The 24,576-nt window shown below is 39.7% G+C and overlaps 1 protein-coding gene across 15 annotated transcripts in view; it reads right to left on the bottom strand.

Moving 5' to 3' along the window:
• ATP2B2 (ATPase plasma membrane Ca2+ transporting 2) overlaps positions 1-24,576 on the bottom strand; it is a 396,770-nt gene that overhangs the window by 24,746 nt on the left and 347,448 nt on the right. For all 15 annotated transcript variants that reach the window (XR_009959696.1, XM_062585783.1, XM_062585782.1 and 12 more), the window contains 6 exons: positions 21,729-21,908; positions 20,553-20,640; positions 14,268-14,374; positions 13,414-13,605; positions 5,039-5,252; positions 1,427-1,638 (listed from right to left, as the gene is read on the bottom strand). Coding sequence is in view for 14 of the 15 variants with exons in the window: in XM_062585783.1 (XP_062441767.1) it covers positions 1,427-1,638; positions 5,039-5,252; positions 13,414-13,605; positions 14,268-14,374; positions 20,553-20,640; positions 21,729-21,908 (993 nt within the window). In the remaining variant the exon portion in view is untranslated. The remainder of the gene's footprint in view (positions 1-1,426; positions 1,639-5,038; positions 5,253-13,413; positions 13,606-14,267; positions 14,375-20,552; positions 20,641-21,728; positions 21,909-24,576) is intronic.

Consider the following 24,576-nt stretch of genomic DNA (forward strand, 5'->3'; position numbering starts at 1 on the left):
ATCCATCTAAATATGCCAAACTCCCATAGATAATCACCTTTCTTTGGAGTAAAATACTTGGCTTACACAACCAGCTACCATAATACGTAGCCAAAATAGCAAATACCATTCTGAGATATTTCAGAAAGCAACATTACGCAAAGTTATATTTCCACAATGTAATAAAGTGGAAAAATTAACAGAATAACCTTTTATTCTCCCAAGAAAAACGACCTGGCTTTAAAAAAAGACACTGAAAAACAAATAGTAGTCATAGACTAAGTACTCTTATCCTACAGTTTCCTTCTTGATTCACTGGTAGGCTGCAAGCCTAGTCATTTGGACTATAAACTGAAATGAATACTTCAGCTCCTAGGAAAGCAGGGGTAGGAGTTGTGGGTAAAATCAGCAGCTGATTCAGAATTATGACTAGCAGCTGGATGGCACTTTTCCTTCAGTCATCCAGCTGAATACTGTCATGCCTAGAACTGGAAAAAAATCCTCAAACACTTCCCGTGATTAAAAAAAAAAAAAAAAAAGATCTGCTAGAAGTATTCTCCTTCCCATTATAATCTCATCTGTTCTTGAACTAGCTGTTACAGATCATCACCACTATCACGTCCTACTGAAGGGCATTGCTGGTAACCTTTCTCCCACACTCAGTTCATTAAACCCTTCTCAGGTTTTGAACCACTGTGATCAGATTCAGATAGCTCTATCCTTCTCCTTACTCCTCCCCCATGTGAGGGGTCCCATTCCAGAACTGATCAATAATAGACATAGTTCAGCTCTCAGCAATTGTGGGGGCTGCAGTAGACTTCTGAAAGGTATTGCTAAGTGGTGCTAAATACAGGGTAGACTAAGGCAAACAAATGCATACTAAAAGGAGGATTAGGGTTTTTTATGGAAGAAAAAAATAGAGTTATTTGGTAAAATATGCATTTCTGTATTTTCACAAATCATTGGACCAACAAATCTGTGAGATCTATGTGAAGAATTACCAAGAAGTAGTACTGTGAAGAACATGAAGTAACCTTTAGTGATGGCCTTTAATCTCAGAAGAATGGATTAGGATTAGCATTAGCTATTTACAGACTATTCATATAGTAGTAAAGAATTGCCAACTGCTTTGTTGCTATTGGTTGATACATTAATAATGTCTTCTAAAGAGATGGTTGCAGTATCAACATCATGACTGCTGTTCTTATGATGCATCTTCAGATCAATATTTTACCTGGTGGTAATGGTCAAAATTTATGCTATGTTAGTAAGCTTACATAAGATTTTCCATTATTGAACAATGTATTGATTGAAAAGAGATGTGAAATGAGATGTTTTGCTAGTAGTTGTGTCTCCTACAGCATTTAGATGGCCAAAAAGCAACAGAAAAAAAAATCTGAAGGTGAGTTTCTGTTGAATAGTTACTAATTTCTGCACACATGATTACCTGAATAGCAAATGTGCCCAGTACAATAGTGCAAAAAATAGGATTTCTGAAGATGCCATCAAAGACATTTCTCTCGCCATGGATTTTGCGTGCATTGATTTCATTGAAAAGCTGCATCATGACGAAGGTGTTGAAGATAATGGTGTAGTGCTCTGAAGGAGGAGAGTGAAGCGGTGCATTCCTCCCACTGTCAATCTTAAACATTTTCTCACCTAGATATAAGACAAAAATAAAGGTTTCCACTACAATGTATTAATCAAACTTAATTTTATATTACCCTTGTTTGCCTCAGCTAGTTGCCTCCCCTGTGCTCTGCTTTACCAGCTTGCTTTCTGCCCTTACTTTAGTACAGGCTAAATTCTAAACTGTAGTGAGCAAAAGACATCTCAGCTTCCTGAGTGAGAAGCTTCTCAAAGAATGACTTGTGTCTAGTAACTCAGTATACTTGCTGAAATGGTTTTCAGTGGAACTTTTCCTCTGAGTGGTAAATATACTGAGGAGTCAATTCTTTCTGACATACCAAGAGTCAGAGACCTCTTGACAATATGTTTGTGATTTTCTACAATAGTTAGAAGCAATCATTCTCAATAGCTTTTTTACCCATTAAGTAGTCTAGTATATTAGAACTCTTGACAAGCGTTCAAGCACATTAACAATAAAAACATAGACATTCCAGGTTTTAGATTTGTTTTTGATCATCCTATTAGCCTGCTTTGAAAGCACACCGTCATGAACGACTATTTTGATACATTGACTAGACTATCACTTTTAGAGCTAACCAATAAAAAAGTATAATAAATTCCATGACAACTAGTTGTAAAAACGTGGTAAGATTTGGAAAGATACTTGCACCAGATGGACCTCTTTTCTTATTCAAAGAGTTTACAGATAACATACAATTATCAAAGAAGGCATCATCTTAAAATAAGGCTGGGGCATTCACGTGGAAGTATGTAAGAAAGTAAGTAACAAACAAAAGTAAAGGTGGCTGTGGAAGTACCGCTCATTTACATGAGCAGTGTGTTTTTAATTTTTTTAAAAAGTCAAAAACTGAACATTTTTTGCTATCCCACTAGTATTATAATCTGAATTTCGGAAAAAAGAAGGTTTTCCTTAGGTTTTCTCTTGAACCTTGTAAGGTCATAATTCCATCAGCTAGGTTATCATTCAGTTTTTTTTTTGTTTTGTTTTGTTTTTGTTTTGTTTTGTTTTTTTGGCCTTGCAATGTTTGTGAAGTTCATGTTCAAGTCACAGGGAATAAAAAGTATGCTTCCAATAGAAGAATTTGGTTTATAGTCTTTCGATAGAAGATTATAATATCACAAATATATTATTAACACAATGTGAAGCCACCAAAGTTGCAGTGTTAGAGAGCAGAGATTTTTAAGCAGATTATACATCTAGAAGCTATTATACATTATGCAGATTATACATAGTAACATACTATTGGAAAAGACTCCCTTTCCTGCCTACAAACAATAAAGGAAAAATTGAAAGAAAATAGATGTAACAATTTTATATATATCTATATATACACGCATGCAAAATTGTTACGTTTGTTTTCAGTTTGCATTCAGCACGCGTGCGCGCATGCGCACACACAACACGCAGACGATACTTTCTTCAGTGAGAATACCTCACCTCATGTCTCTCACCATTGCACTGCACCACTTCATTGGAAAAGCAGAACATGCTGCTATCGCGCAACAGCAGTGGTTCAGGCCACGTCTAGTTTTTATTTCTGAACATATTCCAAAAGTCATTACAGAAATAATCAGCTTTAAGTTTGTTAGGCCCAGATCTGGAGCTGAGGTTGGGTTTCCTACTCTATAGTTCGACAGAAGCAGACAATGACTTCTCAGTTGCTGATGCCCCTCATGTCCCAAAAGTATCAAAGGTCAGTATGTTCAAAAATGTAGGTAAAATATTTATTGCCACCTCATAGAAGAAATAGGGAAGAAAGGAAACATGAACTTGATGCACTAGTCTCTATAGAAAGCTATGACAAAAGGTGAAGCATTAGATGATCAAAATAATAACAGTTCTTGGGTTTTAGTTACTGAAAAACTGAGTTTAGAGTATCACCTAACTACTTAGAGGTCACTAGGACAAAGAAAAAGGACCTGTCTTCTTTCGCCCAAGAATTTACTTAAGTCACATAACTGATAATGAGGAAAAGCATCTTACTTTATTCCAAGAGATGAAACCGAGCGCTTTAAAATTTAGAAAGGAAAAGACTGTATCTCCTGTGCTGCTCAGGAAATTGGGTGGGCTGTAACCTTCAAAGCACTGCACAGGCTTTCCAGAGACACACACAACTGATTAGAATGAGGAAAAAGGCCTGGGTTTCTTTTTACTGGGGCTCAGCATAAAGTATTTTAAACCTTAGTACTCATCAGAAGCCATTTGAACTACCCATAAAGTTCACAGAACTTTCTGCTCCAAGACTCATAAATCATGAATTATCCAGAGCTTCCGTGCTTGTTTTACAGGATCTGAAAATGACAATTTTATTAAGCTCACAAGAAGGTCTCAAAATACACTGTAAGCCTAACATGATATTAGAGATCATCTCTCCAAAACTTGGCAAGTCTCTTGCTTTAAATATCTCCAGGATAAACAGGCCATCACTTCCTTTGCACATCCTAAACTCCTACTTGTTAGTAAGGCAAAGCAAGACTTTCACAAGTAAGATCAAAAACCTCCCAAGATTTTTACAACCACAAATTTACGTTTACAGCTTATATGGAATGCTGTATATAACTAAGAAAAAGAAATCTTAAAGAAAACACATGCAGTTTAACAGCAATGGCACTGTCAGGAGAACAATACACAGTTGATAAAATTATCAGCTGTTTAAGTGCATTTCCTCATTATCATGGAACAACAGCAATCTATTTTTATCATCTACTCTTCCCTGCAATAAGAAACATTCCTCCTCCTTCCCTCCCCTCTCCCGGGTACAACCTATAAAAAGCATCTGTTGCTAGCAAGATCTCAGTAAGTAGTCCAGAAGTAATAGGATGAAAATAATTAGTTACTTGTTTTCATTTAATACCCATTTAAGTATTAAACCTCAAAAAGAGTCTTACTTGTACCACATATTACTGATTATTTATTTATCTATATTTCCATATTATTTCTTGAGAGCAAACATTTTACTCCCTAATTTGAGCACCTCCAGGTAGTGGCAAAATCGATTTTGATTTTTGTTGGTTTTGTTTTATTTGTTGCTAAAGATGACAAGTCCCAAGATGAAATATCAGTACAGAAGGATCAGGGCAGATACTCTGATTAAAATACAACCTTTTATGTTGTCTTTAGAAATACTGCCAAAGCCCAAACCTAGGTTTTGTTTAGGAGGCAAGAAAAACGCACAGAGGCCCGTCCCAGCGCAAGGGACGTACGATCCCCGTTCTTTCTACTGACCCTCTGTTGGGTCTCTAAGTTTCCCCTTCAGTGCTTCAGATCCCGCTGTGCGGCTCAGTCCCGCTAGCTGCTCAACAGGCTTAGGACGTGCGCTAAGCAGCTACCCGTAGCACGTTTTGACATGTCGGGCTTCACGATCAGGCTGCTTCTAAACGAAGCAACAAGCCTAACAAACTTTCTTACCAACAAAAAGAAGTGTGAATATGAGAGTAAGCTGATAGACAGCATGGCCCAGAATGTTCTTCATCATGGTGCGCGATATGAGGGGCTTGTTCCGGCCGTACGGCTTTCGTAGCAGCAGGGCTTCTGTCGGGGGCTCGGTGGCCAGAGCGAGCGAGGCGAAGGTGTCCATGATCAGATTGACCCACAGCATCTGCACAGCTTTCAGGGGAGAGTCCTGTGGAGACACACTGGAAAGTTACCTACATCCTAGAAAGAGAAATGTTGTCAATTCACTTACGGCGTTTTCATCTTACTGTGCGACTGCCAGCAGCCTTGAAGGCGGGATACTGAAATACACGGACCTTTGCTCAGTCCCAGCCAGATCCTTCTGGTATTTCTTATGCGAGAACTGCACAAGAAATACAAAGCGCCCCTCTTCCTGGGCAAAGATAAATGATTTCACTCAAGTCTTTTCAATAAGGAATATTTACCATCACACAAATCTTAAAAAACATTAACTATTTTATAATTCATTTTATAATATGCTGTGGTATTTTGCATGTCATGCTTGAATTCTCAGCTAGATTTAGGTAACTAAGTAATATGATTTTTTTTTTCCTGGAAGAAAAATTACACTAACGATGTAAAAAGTCAGGTTTCACTATATTAGAATTTACATATATGTTTATTAGAAACAACTTGAAATTACTCAAAAATGATGGAACAATTACTAAGACAGTCTTAGTACAGGTCTTACCTTTTAAAATGGTTATGAAGAAAAAACGCTGGGTATTTGCATTAAAAATTATTCAGAAGCTCATTAAAACATATCAAAGCCTTAAGAGTAAAAAAACATTTTTGAGCCATTTTCTGAATTACAGGACGGCATATTTGAGACTATGAAACAAAAAATATAGGGAAAAAAAAAAAAAAAAACTTTACTACTACTTGTCGGGATGAAGTATTTCTATCTGAACCAACCAGATCACCAACCACTAGAAGGAGCTCTTTCCTAACTTAATTCAAGAAGGAAACAGTCTATGGTCATATTACAAAGGACTTTAGAGGATGTTTAGAACAAAATAAAATTAAATAAATAAAGAAGACCAATACAGATTTCAAGAGAAAATGCTGATGACTACTAGAAGGGTTTGGCTAATGATCTCTGTCCGTCGTTCTTTGGGGCAGCTGTAAGACATCATTGCAATCACTTCTGGAAGCCATATCACAAAAAATGAATGAGATTCTTTTAAATTCACAACTTCCAGTGCCTTTAGTCTGAATATAAAATAGGCTTCATCACTGAAATCTGCATTCTGTTCATATTTTATTAGGAAAACAAAAATCTGTAAAGTAATAAGATACTGTTCTGACAAAACTTACCACAGAAGGGAATTAGTCTACAGCGTGAAAGTTTGAAGTTGAGAGCACCGTTTTTATGTATTACATATTTTACCATGGTGCAGTAGTAAAGCAGAGAAGTGTGCGGGACAGTACACAAGCCAAATGAAGCCCAATCAAAATGAAATACTGGATTTTTTATGTAAGTTCAAATAATGAGGGCCGATATGAAGCAAGCATAGAGAACAAGGGCAAGTCTAGTACTTGGTGGATTTCATTTATATTTTAAGTCTCCCTTGAGATAAAGGTTTTTTCCTTTCAAAAACTTTTTAAAAAACCCTTAATTCATAGATATTTTGATACATTTGATTTTATCACATGTATTGATTTTTTTTCTTACTCAAGTAACAAAAACACTGATTTTTTACTTACTCAAGGGGAATGTGAAAAGCAGCCTCCTGTTTCTAAGCCTTAGAGGTCCATTCCCCAGGGGGGAGAGGGTGATTAGCCTTAACAGATTGGAGACCTCTTGGCCATGGGTTGCATCTACCTCAGGTTACCGGGAGAGCTTAGTTCACTCACTTCATATGCACTTGCAGAAAAGGGAAAGATCCTTATTTTTAGAGGTGCCTAAAAGACTAAACCATAAACAATCATGACAAACTTTGTCAGAAATCTGAGATCTCACTAATTTTTATTAATATTTGATTAATAATTACAGTCAGTCAGTGATGGCTCAAACAAGGAGGGCGCTGGTACTACAAGCAGTTTGTTCACCGGACTCGGAGAACAACAGAGGTGGACACAACGTACAGAGGTAAGAAAAACCTGTTTTCTATTGAAGAATTTGCCTTGTTTTACCTGCCTGGTTAATAAGTTTTTTTCAGAAACATGCTCTGAATTTGCTGCTTCACGTGCCAACTTCCACGTCAATAAAACAAATTTGCCTGTTAGGCTTCTGTTCAGGCGTCCGTCAGAGCCTGATGTGTTCTGAACGTAACGAGCAGTCAGACTCTCCGCCCTCACTCTGCAAACTCGCTCGGTCTCTAGATCGGCCCGCTGTAATCGGCCGTTCCGGCACGGGGCTGTCCTCAGCCCGCCGCCCCGGCGCGCTCCGCGGACCGCTGCGCTGGCCGTGACCGGCCGTGCCACGCAGCCCCGCGGGCTCATTCTACGCCGATGCAAAACATTAAATACACGTTAGCCTGGGCAGGCAGCGGAATGAGATTTCCACTGCAGCTCTATCTGATTTCTGATTAGTTGGTGGAAACTGAGGAAAATACCGATCAGCTAGGGCGCTTAGCCTTCCGCGGCACCTCTAGTCACCTGGGCTGCGCAAGCGCCATGCAGATTCAGTGCTCTTTTTGCTGCACTGTGGCCACTAACTGACTAGCCAAAGAATTCTCTGTTCGCTTTCTGACAAACTTTGCGTATGAAAGCCATTCAAACTGCAAACCACCCAAAATCACCACTTATTTGTCAAATTCTTTTCCACTTGACCTTGGAATAGGTTAGCATTGGCCTAAAGGTAAAAGGAAAATGTCCCTTAAATCAAGTGATGTTACACTTCCTCTTGGAAACACGTAAAAGTACAAATCACCAAAGGCTGGAAATAAACTGCAAATCCTTTGTGACACACAGAGCCTCACAAATTTTAGAGCTTGTTACTTTTGATTTAGTTGACAAGCTGTAAGGGAGTATAAAGGTGTTTCTACCCTTACCTCTTTACTCCCTTTTGTCAACGAACGCACACACAGACTCACAAAAACAAGCACTTCTAGGATGCTAACTTTATATGCATTTCCACAAAAAAATTCAATCCTCACTTAGCTGCTGCTAAATCCCACTCTGTACACACTGACCAGGAGTGGCACCCGCGATTCTGCTTCCGCGCCTCTCGGTCTTCAAGAAACACAGCTCAGCAATTAATACTTTGATTTTATATTACGGCCTTTTCCAGTTTGCCAGGGCTATTTTTTTAGGGTTTGTCAAACATAGTTCTACAGTAAAAAGTTATAACCATGTAAATTACTGCCTTACACATGGAAGTATACAGCATCCTCATTTTTGGAACAAGGTCTGTAGAAACAATAAGTGATTCATGCAGTAGTTCATTGTTAAAGTGCTTTTTAATTAACATTTAATTTTCCAAACATAATGTTCTATAGAGTCACTGTTTTCAGTTCCTAGTGTCTGCTAAAACATTAAGCATTTCTCCAAGTAAAAGAATAATAATTTGAATATAAATTGTTAAAAAGTGGGCTTTGTTTTCTCTTACTTTAGTGCAGCCTTTTTGAATAGCTATATTGCTTCAACAGCTGGAGGCAGAGATTTGAAATTTGGCACAGAAATAAACCTGCTAGCTTTATAGTTCCAGTACGAAGCTGTTTCCATTTGCCTGAACAGTATGTTTTTAAAAGCTTATTTTGTACATATCCTGATATTTTTTAACAGCTGCAGATAAAATGACGCAGTATTTTCTTGGCGCTGCGTATATGCTGGGGAAGGGAAACGGGGTGAACTTCCTGGTCTTGTGAGGGATGTCGGAAATTCCATAGGCTACTCGAAGATATGCAGCACTGACTCACTGAAGGTACAAAATTCACAATAACTGTAGGTAGAGCTCCAAAAAAGAACCCTTACTGAATGAACCAAGGACTCTGCAACCACGTTATCCAGCGTATCAAGTCAGAATATGTATTAAAAAATTGGTAGCTCATTAATCCACTCAAAAAAGAAACCAGTTGATTTGCTAAATAGAAAGGAAAATCATATGCCAAACTGGCCAAGGTCACCACACCCTGACCATTTTAAAAGCATTCATAGGACAACACACACAGAAGGAAGCAAGAGGTAAATTAATTAGATTATGTGGAAGGCAAGGTTGCTCAGGACAGCTCAGCTGCACTGTGTCATGCACCGCACAGACCCGGGACCAGCAGAAATAACGGCTGCAGTGTCGTGAGTGAGCGTGGTGCCCGCACCGGGGGCCCAGCTGGGAGCCCCTGGGCGGCCGCAGGATGAGCGGCCCCAATCCAGCTGCTGATCAGCATCTTCTCGGAGCTTGGTTTTCTTGTATGACCTAGATCTTGAAGAGCTTCATATAAACATAGAGCCACAATGCAAAAGTTCATTATTAGTCAAAAAGTCAGAATTTTTGGCTTGTAGATTGAGCTGCTAGAAGCAGAAAAGGGGACTGAAGTAAGCTACGTTTCTCAGAGGGGCAGCTTGGCTTTGGCAGCAGCCTCCTCGAGGCTGCCAACACACGGCACTAATTCTGTAATTCCTGTGCTACTTTGAACATGACTTCTCTCCCTCTAGCATGATTTCATGTTGGGACCATGGCAGAGGATAGCAAAAAATCAACTGCAGAGCTCCCATCTGGCCTTCTGCATAGTAAATTCTTCCGAGGCTCACTGCTACCCCTTAATAATCGCGACGTAATACTGAAACACATGCAGGCAGAGTCATACAGGCTCTGTACATGTAGCAGAGTTTGCACTGGCAAACCAGGACAAAATAGAAATCTGGTGGGTATTTCCCCTCCAGCAGCACCTTGCTGACGTAGGCATTCAGTAGATAAATGAAAAGTTGTTTGATTAACGCTGAAAGAATTAAACCAAACAATAGCTCCTGAAGTGGAACTTGGCAAGGACACTGATTTATATATTTGAGGGAAAAAAGCAGTATACACTTAAATGATTGCTAGTGGTCACTTTTCTTAAGTCTCTCCATGGCACACCTAAGGTACTGCAGAGCAAGAAGGAGTAACTCCTGCTTGGCAGTGTTACTCCCTGTGTGCTCCTTGGAGGTCTCATTTCACTCAAGAGCGTACTCCCATAGTTGGGCACTCCCATGAACGTAGAGCCGCACTGGTTTCACTAGGACTCCTGTAGCGCTACGACCATATACGTATTTAGACACACGCAGATGCAACAGCAGGACCAAGACTGCAACCATGTTATCCAGCATATCCAGCTGTCTATTTAGTTGCAGACCACAAGCCAAGTATTAGAAAAATTAGCCAAAACAAAGATTTTGTCTCTGTACCTTCAAAAGCCCAAAGAGAAGAAACACCAAAAAGGGAATCATTAAATACAAATGAAGTTTCATGTTCAAAGCATCTGGGTATGCAGGTTCGGAATTCCAGGACACATGTTTCGAGAGAGCTGACATTAGGCAATGTGAGAAATGCTACCAACCTAATTAGGAGTTTCCTCACTGTAGATTTGAAGTATAACAGTACAAAAAGTATAACCTGTTATAACATTAACCTGAGTAATAAGTGTAGAATAAAATTATACTCAACGTATGTCAAGCCAAACCGACTATGTAAAAGCAAACTAAAATTCAGTCAAGTGCAGACCTTTATATTCATTTTCAAGGTCACAGAAAGCTGTGTTGCCTTTTGGAAACTATGTATTTTAGCTCCATTTATTTATTAAGAACTTAACTGTTTCAGTCAAAATTACAATTCAAGATCTGTGCACAGTTTTGCAGACTACTATATCTATTTATGTGCACCCATCCCGTTGCACCCTAGATTTTTCAGGACATTCATACATTTTGTACTAAAGTTATTTTTATAGCAACCGGAGGGTACAGTATGTTCGCAAGTGCAATTTTTAGTAAAGCTTGTAAGACAAACAAACATAATGCCCTTTTGCTGGCTAGAACCTTTAAGTCAAAGCCTAACATAATAATGTTAATTCTTAAGGCAAAATCCTTGCTGAATGAGACGGCAAGGAGAACGGCTCGAGATTATCAGCACTCAGACAGCTCAGAGCGCCCAGGACCACAATGGAAATCAGCTGCTGCTTTTTTTGCGGCAGCTCTAATTTTAGACCCTTTCAAAACACTTCCTTTGGATTTGTGGTTTTAATGTTGAGTTAAGGACTTGCATAAGAATCTATTTGGGTTGAAATACAGAAATCCTAGGAGGTGTACACCAAAAAACCTATAAACAGCAGCAGTGGGCTAGGGAGGCTCTGTGCTGGTCTTCCTTACCAACCCCTGGAGCAATACCCACACACTGGGCCTCATCCAGATCCTTCCAGAAGGCAGTGGAAGGATTCAGAGAAGAATAAAGGAAGCTCCAGAATTAGGGAAGGCAACATGCTTGCTACTGAACATGCACTTTACAGCCACCCAGACTTGCTTTAAAATAGCCTTTGCATGGACTTAATAATGCTTAAACTCTTCAAGACTACAAATGAAATTTGTTAGTCAACCAACAGAATGTATTTCCTTTCATTCTTACACAAAGCAATTGAAAAATCACTGAACACTAAAAAAAAATAATTCACCTTAAAAGAAATGTTAACGTGCAGTGACTGAATGTCTGTAAAATTGGGGTTTAAAAGAAGTGGTCATCTCAGCTGCAATTATGATATCCTTACCAAGTTGCTATTAACACTTTTTTCTGTATTGTTATTTACCGCTTTCCAGAATTACTCACATACTCCTGGTTACCAGCAACAATCGTTCACAGCTAAACATTTTCTCACTGTGCCTGGAAATGTTTCCCAAGGGAAGAGGCAAATACCCAACCTCTGTCCCAACACGCGTTAATCTGCCTCTTCAGCAGAGGCTCCGTGACGACAGCAAGGCGCAATCCAAGCCTGGGAGCAGCGCGGCAGGGCACAAGCGCTCAGCGGCTCACAGGCGATTCGTTACTCCGCGCAAAACAAGTGAACTGCGGTGTCAGTGCTCCCCTCGCACAGGGTGCAGCAGTTACTTCGCTTGCTCAAGATCACTTCCGCCTGCCCCGTAACGGCCACGTCCGACCGCTGCGAAGCCGTTCCAGCCTCGCGCCGGCTCGGCGCCGAGGAGCTGGCGACCGCAGCTGTGCTCGCCCAGCTCTCGCGGGCTGCTGGCAGAAGCTGGGGCTTGCAGCCTGTACGCGCTCAGCACCGGGGAGGCCTCTGAATGTCAGTCAAGACTGGGGAGAAATCTGACGTCACGGTTTTGTAAAGGTACCTGGGTTTCTGGTTTCAAGGAGCAACTCCATGATTACAATGTAAGTTTACCCTGGAGCAGAGCTAATGACTTATTCATTGTTTTGCCCAGGTGCGCGTGGGATGGAATTTACCTCCTGCAACAGCTACCTGCCGCTGGACAACGTGCAACGCAGGCAAGCATTGGCTTTGCCACGGCGCGCCGCGGTCCGAGGAGGCCTTCTGTAACAGCACCTCTGTGCAGCACCCGAGGCTTCTCTTGAAATATACATTATTTTAGGGCTGGCAGGTGACAGTACTAAAAACGGCATGTTCTGCTATTTTCTAATGAAGGACAAAAAGCTCATGCTGCACTAAATGTAGCTTGTTTTCTTGCCAAATCAGAGAGAACTTAATTTTATTAATGAAAAAGTAGTAATATGAAGGAAACAGTTGTGGTTTGCACTCACGTATGCTTCTGTAAAAGACCTAGATATGTTACATGCACACCAGGATTGCAATAGAAATTAATCTGGAGGGAGAACAAGAGACTGAAGTCCAACTGTATGTGTCATTTGATCATTTTGTTATTTGCCCTAAAATTAAAGGCACTTGCCTTAAAGCAACAAAATAATTGTCTTATCATCAGTCTAAAAGCTTCCCTGTTAGGATTACTTTCGTGTGTCAGTCCTTCCATATTGAAAATAACAATCTTGTTCCATAAACCATTAAGAAAGATGCATTTAATAGTGAAAGGGAAAAGGCAAGGACACCTGCCCTCCTCTTTCTCCCACTCCCCTTTTCTGTCGTGTCACCCCAGGCACAGTCATGACCACAATACATAACCAAAACCAGCAAGCTGGGTGGAGGCACCACTGCTCCTAAAAGCAGTTCACTTCCAGGAGAATATGCATTAGTACTCTCCCTTTTGTCAACAGCTATTCCACACTTATCAGCTCGATGCAAAATACACTCTTAATTTCCAGAGGACCTTCAGAAAGCATGCTTTCTGCTGTACAAAGTAAGAATTAAATGTAAACCCACTTCACTTAAAAGAAAACAACGTAGCCTCGGCGGATTTGCCGGCCCGCTCCAAGCAGTGCCTGAGGTTAACCTTACCTGGGTGATGCAGGCTCCAGTGAAAGCCACAATCACAGCCACAATGTTCACAGTGAGCTGGAACTGCAGGAACTTGGAGATACTGTCATAGACGTTACGGCCCCACATTACAGCCTTCACAATGCTGCTGAAATTGTCGTCTGTTAGGATAATATCTGAGGCTTCCTTTGCAACATCTGTACCAGCAATACCCTGGAAAAAATTAATTGTGAATTGTGACTGCTGAGTATAATCTGCATTTTATGTTTGCTAGGTAATTTGTAAATTGGGACTATTTTGAAAATGAATAAGGAGGTAGAAAAGGAATTTGATGGAAAGCAGTGGAATGCATATGATGAAATAGTGTGTTTTAAATTATCAGTTTACTGACTACTGAATTTCTGCTTAAACTGTTTTTATTGTTGATATTAATATACATGAACAGAATTGCTAACACAAATTAGAATTATGTATCTCAATATATATTACAGCATATTCATTTGTATTCAGAGCCAGAATACGCTGAGAAGATAACATCTTTACTTATAGCAATAGATTTTACTAAATCAAAATAGTATTCAACTGTTGTGAAGAATACAGTTCATTTTTCTGAACTGGCATCGGATCCTGCATATTTTCAGAAATTACCTTAGATAAAATATTGAAAAATGATCAAAACAAGACCTCTGAATTTATCACTGTAAATTAGAGGGTTCTGAAGCAACATAACTCCAATTTATTACTTCATTGAGCAAGTAATAAGTAAATAACTTTCTCGACATTTCATGAATGAAAAAATTCTGTTATAGCAAGCTTATAATGAAATGGCAAGTTTATAATGACACAAACAGCAATAAATGTGCTTAAGATGATACCATTGCAAAGCCAACATCAGCTTTTTTAAGCGCTGGTCCATCATTGGTTCCATCACCCGTCACAGCTACAACCTGCCTCTGTTCCACCTGTGTGCTGTCAATAATACCTGCAAAAAATGTACATGTGTGTGTATACATACATACATACAAAATAATCAGCAAGATACACCTTCCTGCTAAAAAGTAGCAGGCTCTGTGTAATATAGCCAGCCTAAGTCCTACGGATATTAATAGTTTATTCTTACAGAAAATAAACAGTGTCATCACTACTGTACACTACTAGACATCACTACTACAATTTCTGTGGAAAGGTTTCATCCTGCCACATTAAATCGTCAACAAAACTTGCACAGACTTCAAAGGGAATGAGATTATCTCATGGGGTTCTTGAAGACTTCTACTATTTGAAGTTCTGTGTCCAAGAAAACTCATTTCAGTCCAGCTCTCTGATAAACTTCAACAGAAATATTCTGCTGATGATTTAAGCTCATGCCTAAAGCTTTCCTAAACTGTCTGAATGGCAATATCTGCTTCACTGGGATGCCTTCCAGGAATCAGTTTAACCTAAAGATAACAAATGGCATTGATGAATTTTATTTAGCTGGAGCCAAAGTAGCATTTTAACAGAGGTGCGTCCACCTCTGCCAAACAGTGATTAAGAAGATACAGTCTTTAAATTCTAGAGTCACGCATTGTAATACAGCAGTCATAGTGAAATGATTTCTCATTCCTTTCATTAAAGGATCTCAAAATTAATATACTTTAAACACTGAATGAATCAAATTTCACCCAACTAGCACAAAGGAAAGTGTCTTCCACTTATGGAGATGGGGAGAGTAAAGATGAAATAGCATTTCTAAGGTCACAGAAGCAGCTCTGTATTTTCACTGGATGGGAACTATTCTCCACTCGTATCTTACTTCCATGTCAGGCCGTTTGCCAACTGCATATAGGGACATGGGATTTCTGTTCAAGATCCAAGAACAACTCTCTTTATTAGCAACTTAGCAAAGGAATTTTGTCATTTTCTCCCTCCCAACAAATTTTACACAAAGCTGTATCCTCTCAAAATCAATTATCAAAACCTACCCAGTGTGAAAAGTTGAAATAAATAACTAATATATCAGATAAATAAATAGGAATAGGAAATCGCAGATTAGAGAGCAAAAGCTGTCTTTTGGCAAAGCTCTGGCTTATCAGGTAGCCAGAAAATTGCGAAGCAGGACAGAGGCAGTACATGCCTTGTATTTTTTCAGTCTTATGAAAAAAACCAAACCAAACCAAACCAAACCCACTTTCCATTGGCAGCATGAACTCTCATAAATGGCGTATTATTCTGATAAGGTCTTATATTTGGAGTTTTCAGTTTATTGGGGTGATTTGCCCTTGCTTTAACTGAACAAACAGGAATATCAGCACTCCTGTTCATTCATATTTGTCTTCACTGCTTGTTACTAGCACACCCTCTGATGTTAAATTAATACGCTAAGCTTCTGCAGAACTAACTTGAAACTGTGACACATCGTGCCGTTAGCAGCTCCAGCCGGGTGGAGAGCAGCAGTTTGAAGAGGCAGTCCCCCCGCCCGCACTTGTGGCTGCTTTGACGCCGTCTGCGCTGGGTCCCTCGCGGGAGCAGACGGCCCCGGCAGGGCGCGCGCGGCCGCCTCGTGCCCGCGATCGCCCTACCCCGCTGCTGCGCGTCAGGCAACTGCTGCCTGCTGCCGGCTCACTTCCAAGGGTCGGTAGTCATTTACAAGCTTCCGCTGTCATTTCTACCCATCACAGCAAACCGGACAGCTGTGCTGTGACGAGCAAAGCCGCTGCGGAGCGGAGCGGAGCGGACCTGCCCTACGGCAGGCGCGGAAGGGCCGAGCGGCGGCCGCGGCCCAGCCACCCGCCTCCAGCCCGCAAGCGCCGCCGGGGACGGGTCGAGTGCGTGGGACCTGAGCGCTGTTCGCGGGAAGAGAGGGTCCCTGAGGAGCTTTCCTTTGGGGTTCAGTCCCGCTTCTGAAATGGAACGGTATCAGCTGGGATTCAGAGGGTTCGCCATGGCCATTCCTCCTCCTCCTCTCTACTTCCCCACATTTCTAAGCGGTTGTCTTCTTTCCAGCAACCTCCTCTTTCCTACCCATGATTTATTTTACTTTTCTTTCCTTTTTTTTTTAATATATATATATATCTTTCTGTTAATAGTCGCAATAAAGTTTCGGCTCAATAATTCTGAGCTGAATAACTCACTAATTCAATAAATCTGAATAAGGCTATGACCTGACAGACTGCCAGTGAAGAGGATGCCTAGTTCTTTACCCTTCGCTGGCCTTCCCACCCCTTCACAACAGCTAAAAAGAAAATTCAGTATTAATCAATCATGTCTAAGTGCCAGGACAGTTCTTCAAGATACACCTCACTACTCCAGCTGAATGCTTACATACGGTATTTTTAATAAAAACAGGTCTGCAAGGTACCGCAAGGGAATTCCTGAAACGCAGCAAAGCTTCTTCCCAAAATAGCCTTCACTACTTCACTGCTCTGTGCCCTCATCTTAAGCTGTCGGCAACAATTTTTCTCTGTCAAAAATGATTTTGTTCAACAGCTGCAGAAATACACCTAGAGCATAAAACTACAGTATGTTGAGCGTAAAACCACAGTATGCTCCACACACACACATTGCGCTGATGGTGCAGAAATCAGGGGCAAAGCAATGCGCCTTTTATAAGGCATCAGTTTTTCAGAGTAAGGCAACTTGCTTCTTACGAGCAAAAGATCTTCTTTTTCTCTTTTTTTAAACAACTTTGTATAGCTATCAAGAGGGGCACTACATGCACAAGCCCACTATAAAAGATACCAGCATCTCATACACAGCTAAAAGGGAAATGCATCATATACTTTCCACTTTCCTCCCATCTAACATCAAGCAAACGTTAAATAAAATCCATTCCAGATAATATTGTAAAGAATGTGATCAACAATGTGTCTTCCATTTCTTTTACAAGGAAACTCTCTATACCCATCGCTCAGATCAAAAATGTCAAGTGCAGCCTCAGGGTTCGCTTTCCTGCAGAACAAATACCACTTCATTTTACCAATTTTCACTTGCACAGCTATCCTTAGAGTCGCATCAGTAAGAAACTGTTGGTCTGGGGAGGAAAAAAAAAATCCTAGTTTAGATGTCTCTTGCTGTTTCTACTGATTAACTCAAAACAGAGGCAGAAGGGGAAAACTTAGCTACAGTAAAACAGTCTTCATCAGTTCAGGTGTTACTGATGCAGTTGATCATCCTGTTATTTAAACATATTTCTTTGACAAATTGAACATAGACAAATACAGTAATATATTTTTGTATGCATGATCTGTTCTGATTAGATTTAATACATCCTAACTTTTAATCTCCTTAGTAGTCTAACAGCAATTTGAAATATCTATCTGAAAGAGAAAAATTAAATTAAATTTAGCTACAGGCCTAAGTATGTGCAGGTATAGATCTCTAGATGTTAATGTAAAAACTTTACATATAACATTACAGATAGAATTGGCAATTGTTAAGCAATGAGCATTTCACAGAGTTCATGATCACATCAGAAAAAAATATGGCTAAAATGTATGGATTTCCATACTGAATGTGCACTGTCAATGGGCTTTGTATTATAACACTGACACAGAAGAGGGGAACCACGAAAGCATCAGGGTCTCCCACAAAGTGGGGACTTAACACAGCCTGTAGGTACAGAACACAGAACTCTGGATTCAGACACAGGATCCTGCTGCCTTTAAGCTGTTTTTATCTTGCTCACTTCCAGGGAGAATTGGGAGACTTTCTGCGTTATGGAACACATCAGTTTTCTGGATATTTTTTCACGTGAAGTTGAACAAATACTCAAAATTTCTCTCAAACAGAAATTGAAACCATGTCTAATTTGCAAAACGCTGATATTTAGTTTTGGAATTCCAATTAATGTGTTTTTCTGTATTTTTTATTACTTTACGTAGCTCATGACATGTCCATAGTAATGAGGTCAGGAGTAAAATACCATCCTATGCCATTATATTTGAAGTGTTTAGTAATAGGGGTCAATCTTAAATATGCTCTCTTTGTTGAAAGATAAAAGTTCCTCTTGTGCTTTTTAATAAAACAGCCTTACAGTAGAAAAGAATATTCATTTTTAATGAAATAATCATTCCAGTCTAATTTAAAGACATTGGAAATCACTGTTTCTTTAACTAGTAAACCAAATACTTAGTTTATCTTCTCAATACTTTCTTGATAAAATGATGATGATGTTTCAACCAGCATTAAGTAGCTGCTTCCTGTATTATTTTTAAAAACCATATTAGAATATTGGAATATATCAGCATTATCATTGTAATAACACATCAGTATAGGTGATATGCAGTCTTATAGCTGTATGTCGAATTAAGGTAAAATGCTATGAAATAATTCCAAGGGACTTCTTGAAGGCCATAAGAGATTGTTTTTCAATTACATTTGAGATACTTCACTGAAACATTTTAGGTTCATTGAAGCACTTTGTGATGATAAACCATTTTGACAACTTTTTTAAAAAATCTACATCTACTTCAAAGCCATAAATATTTGAGAGAACATTATCTGCCCAACCTGAAATGCTGAACAGTGCCTTTCTCTAGTCCCTTAACAGTACTGAAAACAAAAATGCAAAATAAAAATGATCCTTTTGGTGGGTGTGATAGCGCTACGTTAAGGAGAAAAAAATATTCCCTCCAGCAGCCATATGTCATTAAAAATTAATGATAAAAAAAAGTTTATTTTGTGATGTGTGTTTTTGCCCTAGAGCAGATAGAGTACATCAAAGAGGAGAAAATCCTCTTGATCCCACAAATGTCTGAGAAACACATAACATTTTCACAATAGGGCCAAAACTAGCGAACATTTAAATAGTTTCTTGTAACTTTTAATGGCCCTTGGAGAAATACAAGCCAAAATATTCCATCATGATTTCCACAGACTTGTTCTTGAACTTCATTAGATACTTAATTGCTCTATCATTTGCTGCATCTCTAAAACTTTGATGGTATTAGTTACATAAGGCATTCAGTAGTAATAAATTTTTTTTGGATTACTGAAGTGCACAAGCTATAAAACTTATCAATAATTTATTGCATATTTCTCTTCAGCTATTTGCTGATTTCTTTTAGTCTGACAATGATTACGTTTTCCTCTTAAGGGAAAATCTTGCGTGATTCAAATGAGTACTCGCAAGAGACTTATCTAATCCACTTTATGAAACACAAATTGTTTCAACTCAAAAGCTGTTATAACCAGTGGAGTCATACCAATACAAGTTTGTTACCCCCAAAAGATAGAGCCAGAAATCATTTCTTACCTAAATTTGAATTATTATTATTATTTTTTTAAAGTAGTCAACTGTCTGAAAATGTATTTTCATGGCCAGAAATTATGTTATCCTTGATTATAAATTTTCTGGTTTAATAAATTGGCTTTTCAGTATGAGCTTCAAGGTCAATAGAATAAGATACCACGCCAACAAGAAGGGTTGGTTACAGATTTGAATACAGCTATTTAAAGAACACTGAAACACACATCATCCCTCTTTTACAGGAGCATGGCATCTGCAGATGGTGTGGTAAGAAAACATGGTTTGCACAGTGCAGTTTTTATAGGACAAAACCAGATTCTAAAAATACATCCACAAATCTAAAGGAAGCCAATGCAAACTGTAGAATTAAATAAGCCCATAGGAAAATTGGAATCATCTTAAAAAACGTATCTCCTTGCAATTAATGCTAATGAGGACAGCTCCTAGTCACGTGACCTCAGCTGCTTTGGTAACATGAAAAGTTTTTGCCTTAGAATGCTATTTCAAATTAATTGTCTGAGAATAGATGCACAAAAACTTCAGTACTGGTGATTTACTCTAAATGAGCTTCTTCTTGTCTCCTTCATGAATAGGCATACGCAAAGATGAGAAAACCCATCCTCCCTCTTGTTTGTATGAAGAACAAGCCATTTCTCATTAGTATTTTCCCCCTAAACAGCAAACACACATTTTCCCTTCCCTTTGAGAGCCTCATTCTACTGCAGTGAAAAGTCACAAGGAAAATAAGAGATTACATTACAAGGAACTTGGCTGCCAAGAAAATTTGTTTGAATTACATTCATGACACTGATACGTTATTCAAAATAACAGCTCTGATACTGTTTTAACAGTTTGCAATGCAGAAGACAAAGTCAAGTATACTCTGATGCTATTTTAGGCACACTCACACTTGAAGATTTTATGTACTCACCTTTTACCAAAGTGTGCTTGTCAGTGGGAGACGAGCGAGCAAGCACTCGAAGCTTTGGCCAGATTTTGTCAATCCGTTCTTGCTCAATCTGAAAATAACAGTAAAATTCTTAGTTTATGATAAGCAAAACGCAAATATATTTGTGTCCATGTGGCAAATGATTCACTTCACTACTGAGATCTGGAACTTCTCTCCAAAAGCACAGAACAAAAACCAGCAATAACAATAAATACTGAAGTGGAAGGCAAGGTCGAAAAAACAACCAGTTTTCTACTAACCAAAATCAGTTGTTGGCTAGCGTAGGTCAGATGTGCCACAGTATCCAAACGGCTTTCGTTATTGCCTTTATGGATAATTCTACTCAGAAACATGACTTTAGATGTAAGATAGGGAAGTTCCTCAAAGCTGATGAAACATGTTTACAAGTAAGAGTGTTATTAGGTGCTGTCCTACTAAATTGTACACATAAATCCAAGTTCTTTATCTCATTTTGCCACCTATAATGGCAGGATTTTGTCTGTGTAACCATTAGTTATATGAACAAGTCCAGGATAGCACATATTATGTTGCCAGGAGTTGCAAGGAGCAAATGACTCTATTAGCGATGAACTCAAAGATACAGCACACAGTTTACTTTTTTAAAGTTGGTTTCAATAACCTATATGTTGGCTCTATACTTTAAAAGAGAAGCTAAAAATCTCCTGAAGAATAGATAAGTTTATTCAGGACTTTAGACTGGTGGATACAGCAGTACAGGAGTTAGATAAAGTGGTATAAAATAAAGAAATGAGGGTAGTTGGTTTACACTACAGACTGCACTTTTTAGGAGATGCAGACTTATTAAGACTTATTAGCATTGAGTTCTTTCTCCTCTTTGCCAACAAAACTGTTCTTAATCTGCTTAGTTATTACATATAGAGTAATGCTGTGGTTCAAAAAACTGCTGAATGAAGCTGGCACTAACCTGGTAATAGCTCTGCACAAGCAATTTCAAATGCACGACAAGCAATGGCTGGATTTTCAGTGGCATTTTAGATTACAAAAGATTACCGCTAAGAAAAAGCACCAGTCTCTCTGCATAGTCTGTATTGAAATGAGCTACACACCGGTGAAAAAGAAACATTTCCGTGTTCACGCTATGTTTTCTAACATGCATGGCTTTAGAATATCAATTACCTCCCCCTTCTCATTTCGAATCCTTCTGTTAAACTCTTTCCCTTCAAGGCAGAGGAAGTCTTCTCCTGGATGAATGATTCCACATTTTATGGCAATGGCACGCGCTGTGTTGATGTTGTCTCCAGTGACCATTCGGACCGTAATTCCAGCTCGCTGGCACTTTCTTATGGCTTCAGGGACCTACAAACACAATATATCAGGGCATGAAAATTCCTGGATTTGAGATACCAGATGTTTCCCCACAGAATATTTGGAGGTTGAGAAGTTTTAAGGAACAAAAACAGAGGTCATATATATTGCGGCTCTCTGGCGTTTATGCAGTTGAGGTTACACTGCAGGCAAGACCAGTCTTTTAGGGAAGAGTACAGAAATTGCTTTTCACATCAGTTGCCTAAAGATTCTCCTGACTTGAAGGCAAGTTGCTCTGTAGCTTTTTTGGGCCTTTAGCGTCAAAGTATAGCAGGCTAAAATTAGCATTTCACATATACATGAAAACATGAACTGAGTATACATGTATTTTTTAAAGAAAAGCTATCTATCTGCTGATTCAAACTTTTCTTTTGATAAGATTACCTAAAAAGTCATTATAATTTAGCACCATACAATAATTCATGCATATCATCAGGTGAAATTTCTAAGTATACAAGTGGCAAATTTTACAAATCATTTACATATTTATTTCAAGACTGTGACAACGAATCATGCTTTTAGTTATAATCCCTTCAATGTGAGACTGGCTTTTCCTGTTGCATAGTATGTAATGCAGGAATTCAATGTATAACAGGGTCCATGAGACTAACGTAGGACTAAGATTGACTGGACATCATTAACAGCTTATTTTAAAAGAAAACAATTTTTGATAAAGAAAATGTGCAAATGCTAAGAAAGCTAAGAAATGGATTCCTAATAATTAAAGAAAACTCTTTTAAAACAGCCACCTGATTATGTTATGTAAGTGCCAACAGAAAGACTGTATATCTAGAATTCAATGTTGGATAGAAAATAAATTCAGTTCCCTTAAACTACATTATAATTAATGACAATTCATTGCTTATTAATTAATCACTCCAAACAGTGAAAGCATCTTTTTTCCAAGAAAAAAATAACAATATTCTTGTACACAGATGAATAAAAAAATGTGTTTTAACACTCATGAACAGTCTAGATTGATACCTGCCATACAGCACCACTTCTCCCACTTTCCAGTTGTACTTGGGAGAGGCTAAGGGCACCACGGGATTCCTCCAGAAAGCAGAAACCCACCACAGAGCTGCAGGCAGCCACAGTGTGACCGCCTGTTCGGCCGAGAGGAAAAGGATCCCCAGAAGAGGATGGCTTGGATCAATCCCTGGACAGCCGGCAGCGACCCAGAGTCAGCGCCGAGGCGCTGTGCAGGTTTCCCCGCTAGTCAAGAAGGCTGAGCTGGTGGCTCTGCGCATTGCCTAGCTGTGCGTAAGGCGCACACAAAGCCGCATCCGAACACGTTCACTTCACCACTGACTGCAAATGGGTGTTTAATCACCAGCTGAGCTCCTGCAGACGGCCTACGGACGCACCTAGCCGAACCGGATCGTCCGACTTGGGTGAACGCTGCAGACAATCATGGATTTTCTAGAGAAACTGCTAAGCAAAGGATATGATTATGAAAACTACTTTCATTTAAAATTAACTTACCAGTGATTTTCACGACACACAAAATACTACCCTATTTAGCTCAAGAACGGGTAGCAGAAGGGAGCCTGCTGGCTGGAACAGCGACGCGCTGCCCTGCTCGCCAGCCCGTTCGGCGCCGGACCGCGACGCGCTCACGGCAAACCCAAGGCAAGCTGACGGCTGGATTCATCCCTTTGAACCTCCTCTCATTTCCAGCGCAGGAAACGTTAACAGGGGGAGTCACCGTGCGCAACAGGGCACTGCTAGGTCTGCGCACGGCCAGGTGCCGCGACCCCCTCCGAGCCACAGGCGGGGGCAGGACGTCGCCTCTCGCTTGGCGGCTCCCGCTCGGGCCCAGCCGGGCCGGGGCTGCGCTTCTAGCAGCCTCTCGTCTCCAAACCCAGCAAGGGACGGGGCTTTACCCTTCCCCGAGCTGCCGCCCCCAAAGACTTGGTAAAGCCATGAAACAGCCCCCAAAGGAAGGACACACAAACAGACCACGTGTATTACTTAAGTAAACGTCTCTCCTGATTTGCCCATTTTTCACATTAATAATGCTGATTTTATTCCATTTGCCGATGTGGAATGCCCTCAGTCTCCGCTTTACCTGTGGGGACCCCCACGCATAGGGTACGACAGGTCTAGGTGACTACCTGTAAATCCAACATGGAATAAGAACCATGAAGGAGAAAAATAAATTACAGTACAAACACAAACACCTGAAATAGTCAGATAAAGTGCCAGGCCTTTTCAGCAAGGTCATGGGAGGACAACCTAGTTTCAAATGCACCTCAAACTCTCACATAACAAGAGAAATAATTCTATTTTCCTCTCCTCTTATTTTTGGACAGCTGGTGGGTGGTATCTGGTTGAACACTGTGTACAGTAATTATGGTTAAAATATTGTTCATATTTTTTATTGCTATAGGGAAGAGAGAGTGTTGGCAGACTGAGTAGGCAGTGGAAGCAGATATTTTCCATCAGCTTGCAGAATTTAAGTATACATTTAAAAATTCTGATTTTATTTTCTTCCTACAAAGAAGATCTTTTAATGCATGCCTGCATAAGTCATCCAAAGCAGGAATACAGATCAGAATCAAGTGACAAATAAACAGGTGAAATTTGGAAGTGATTTATGTTTTTCCCCCAGAAATAAGAGATTGTAGGTGTACTTTGGCAAATTAGTAAGAGCAAG

The sequence above is a fragment of the Rhea pennata genome, chromosome 12 (assembly GCF_028389875.1).
Source record: "Rhea pennata isolate bPtePen1 chromosome 12, bPtePen1.pri, whole genome shotgun sequence".
In the NCBI taxonomy this organism is placed as follows: Eukaryota; Metazoa; Chordata; class Aves; order Rheiformes; family Rheidae; genus Rhea; species Rhea pennata.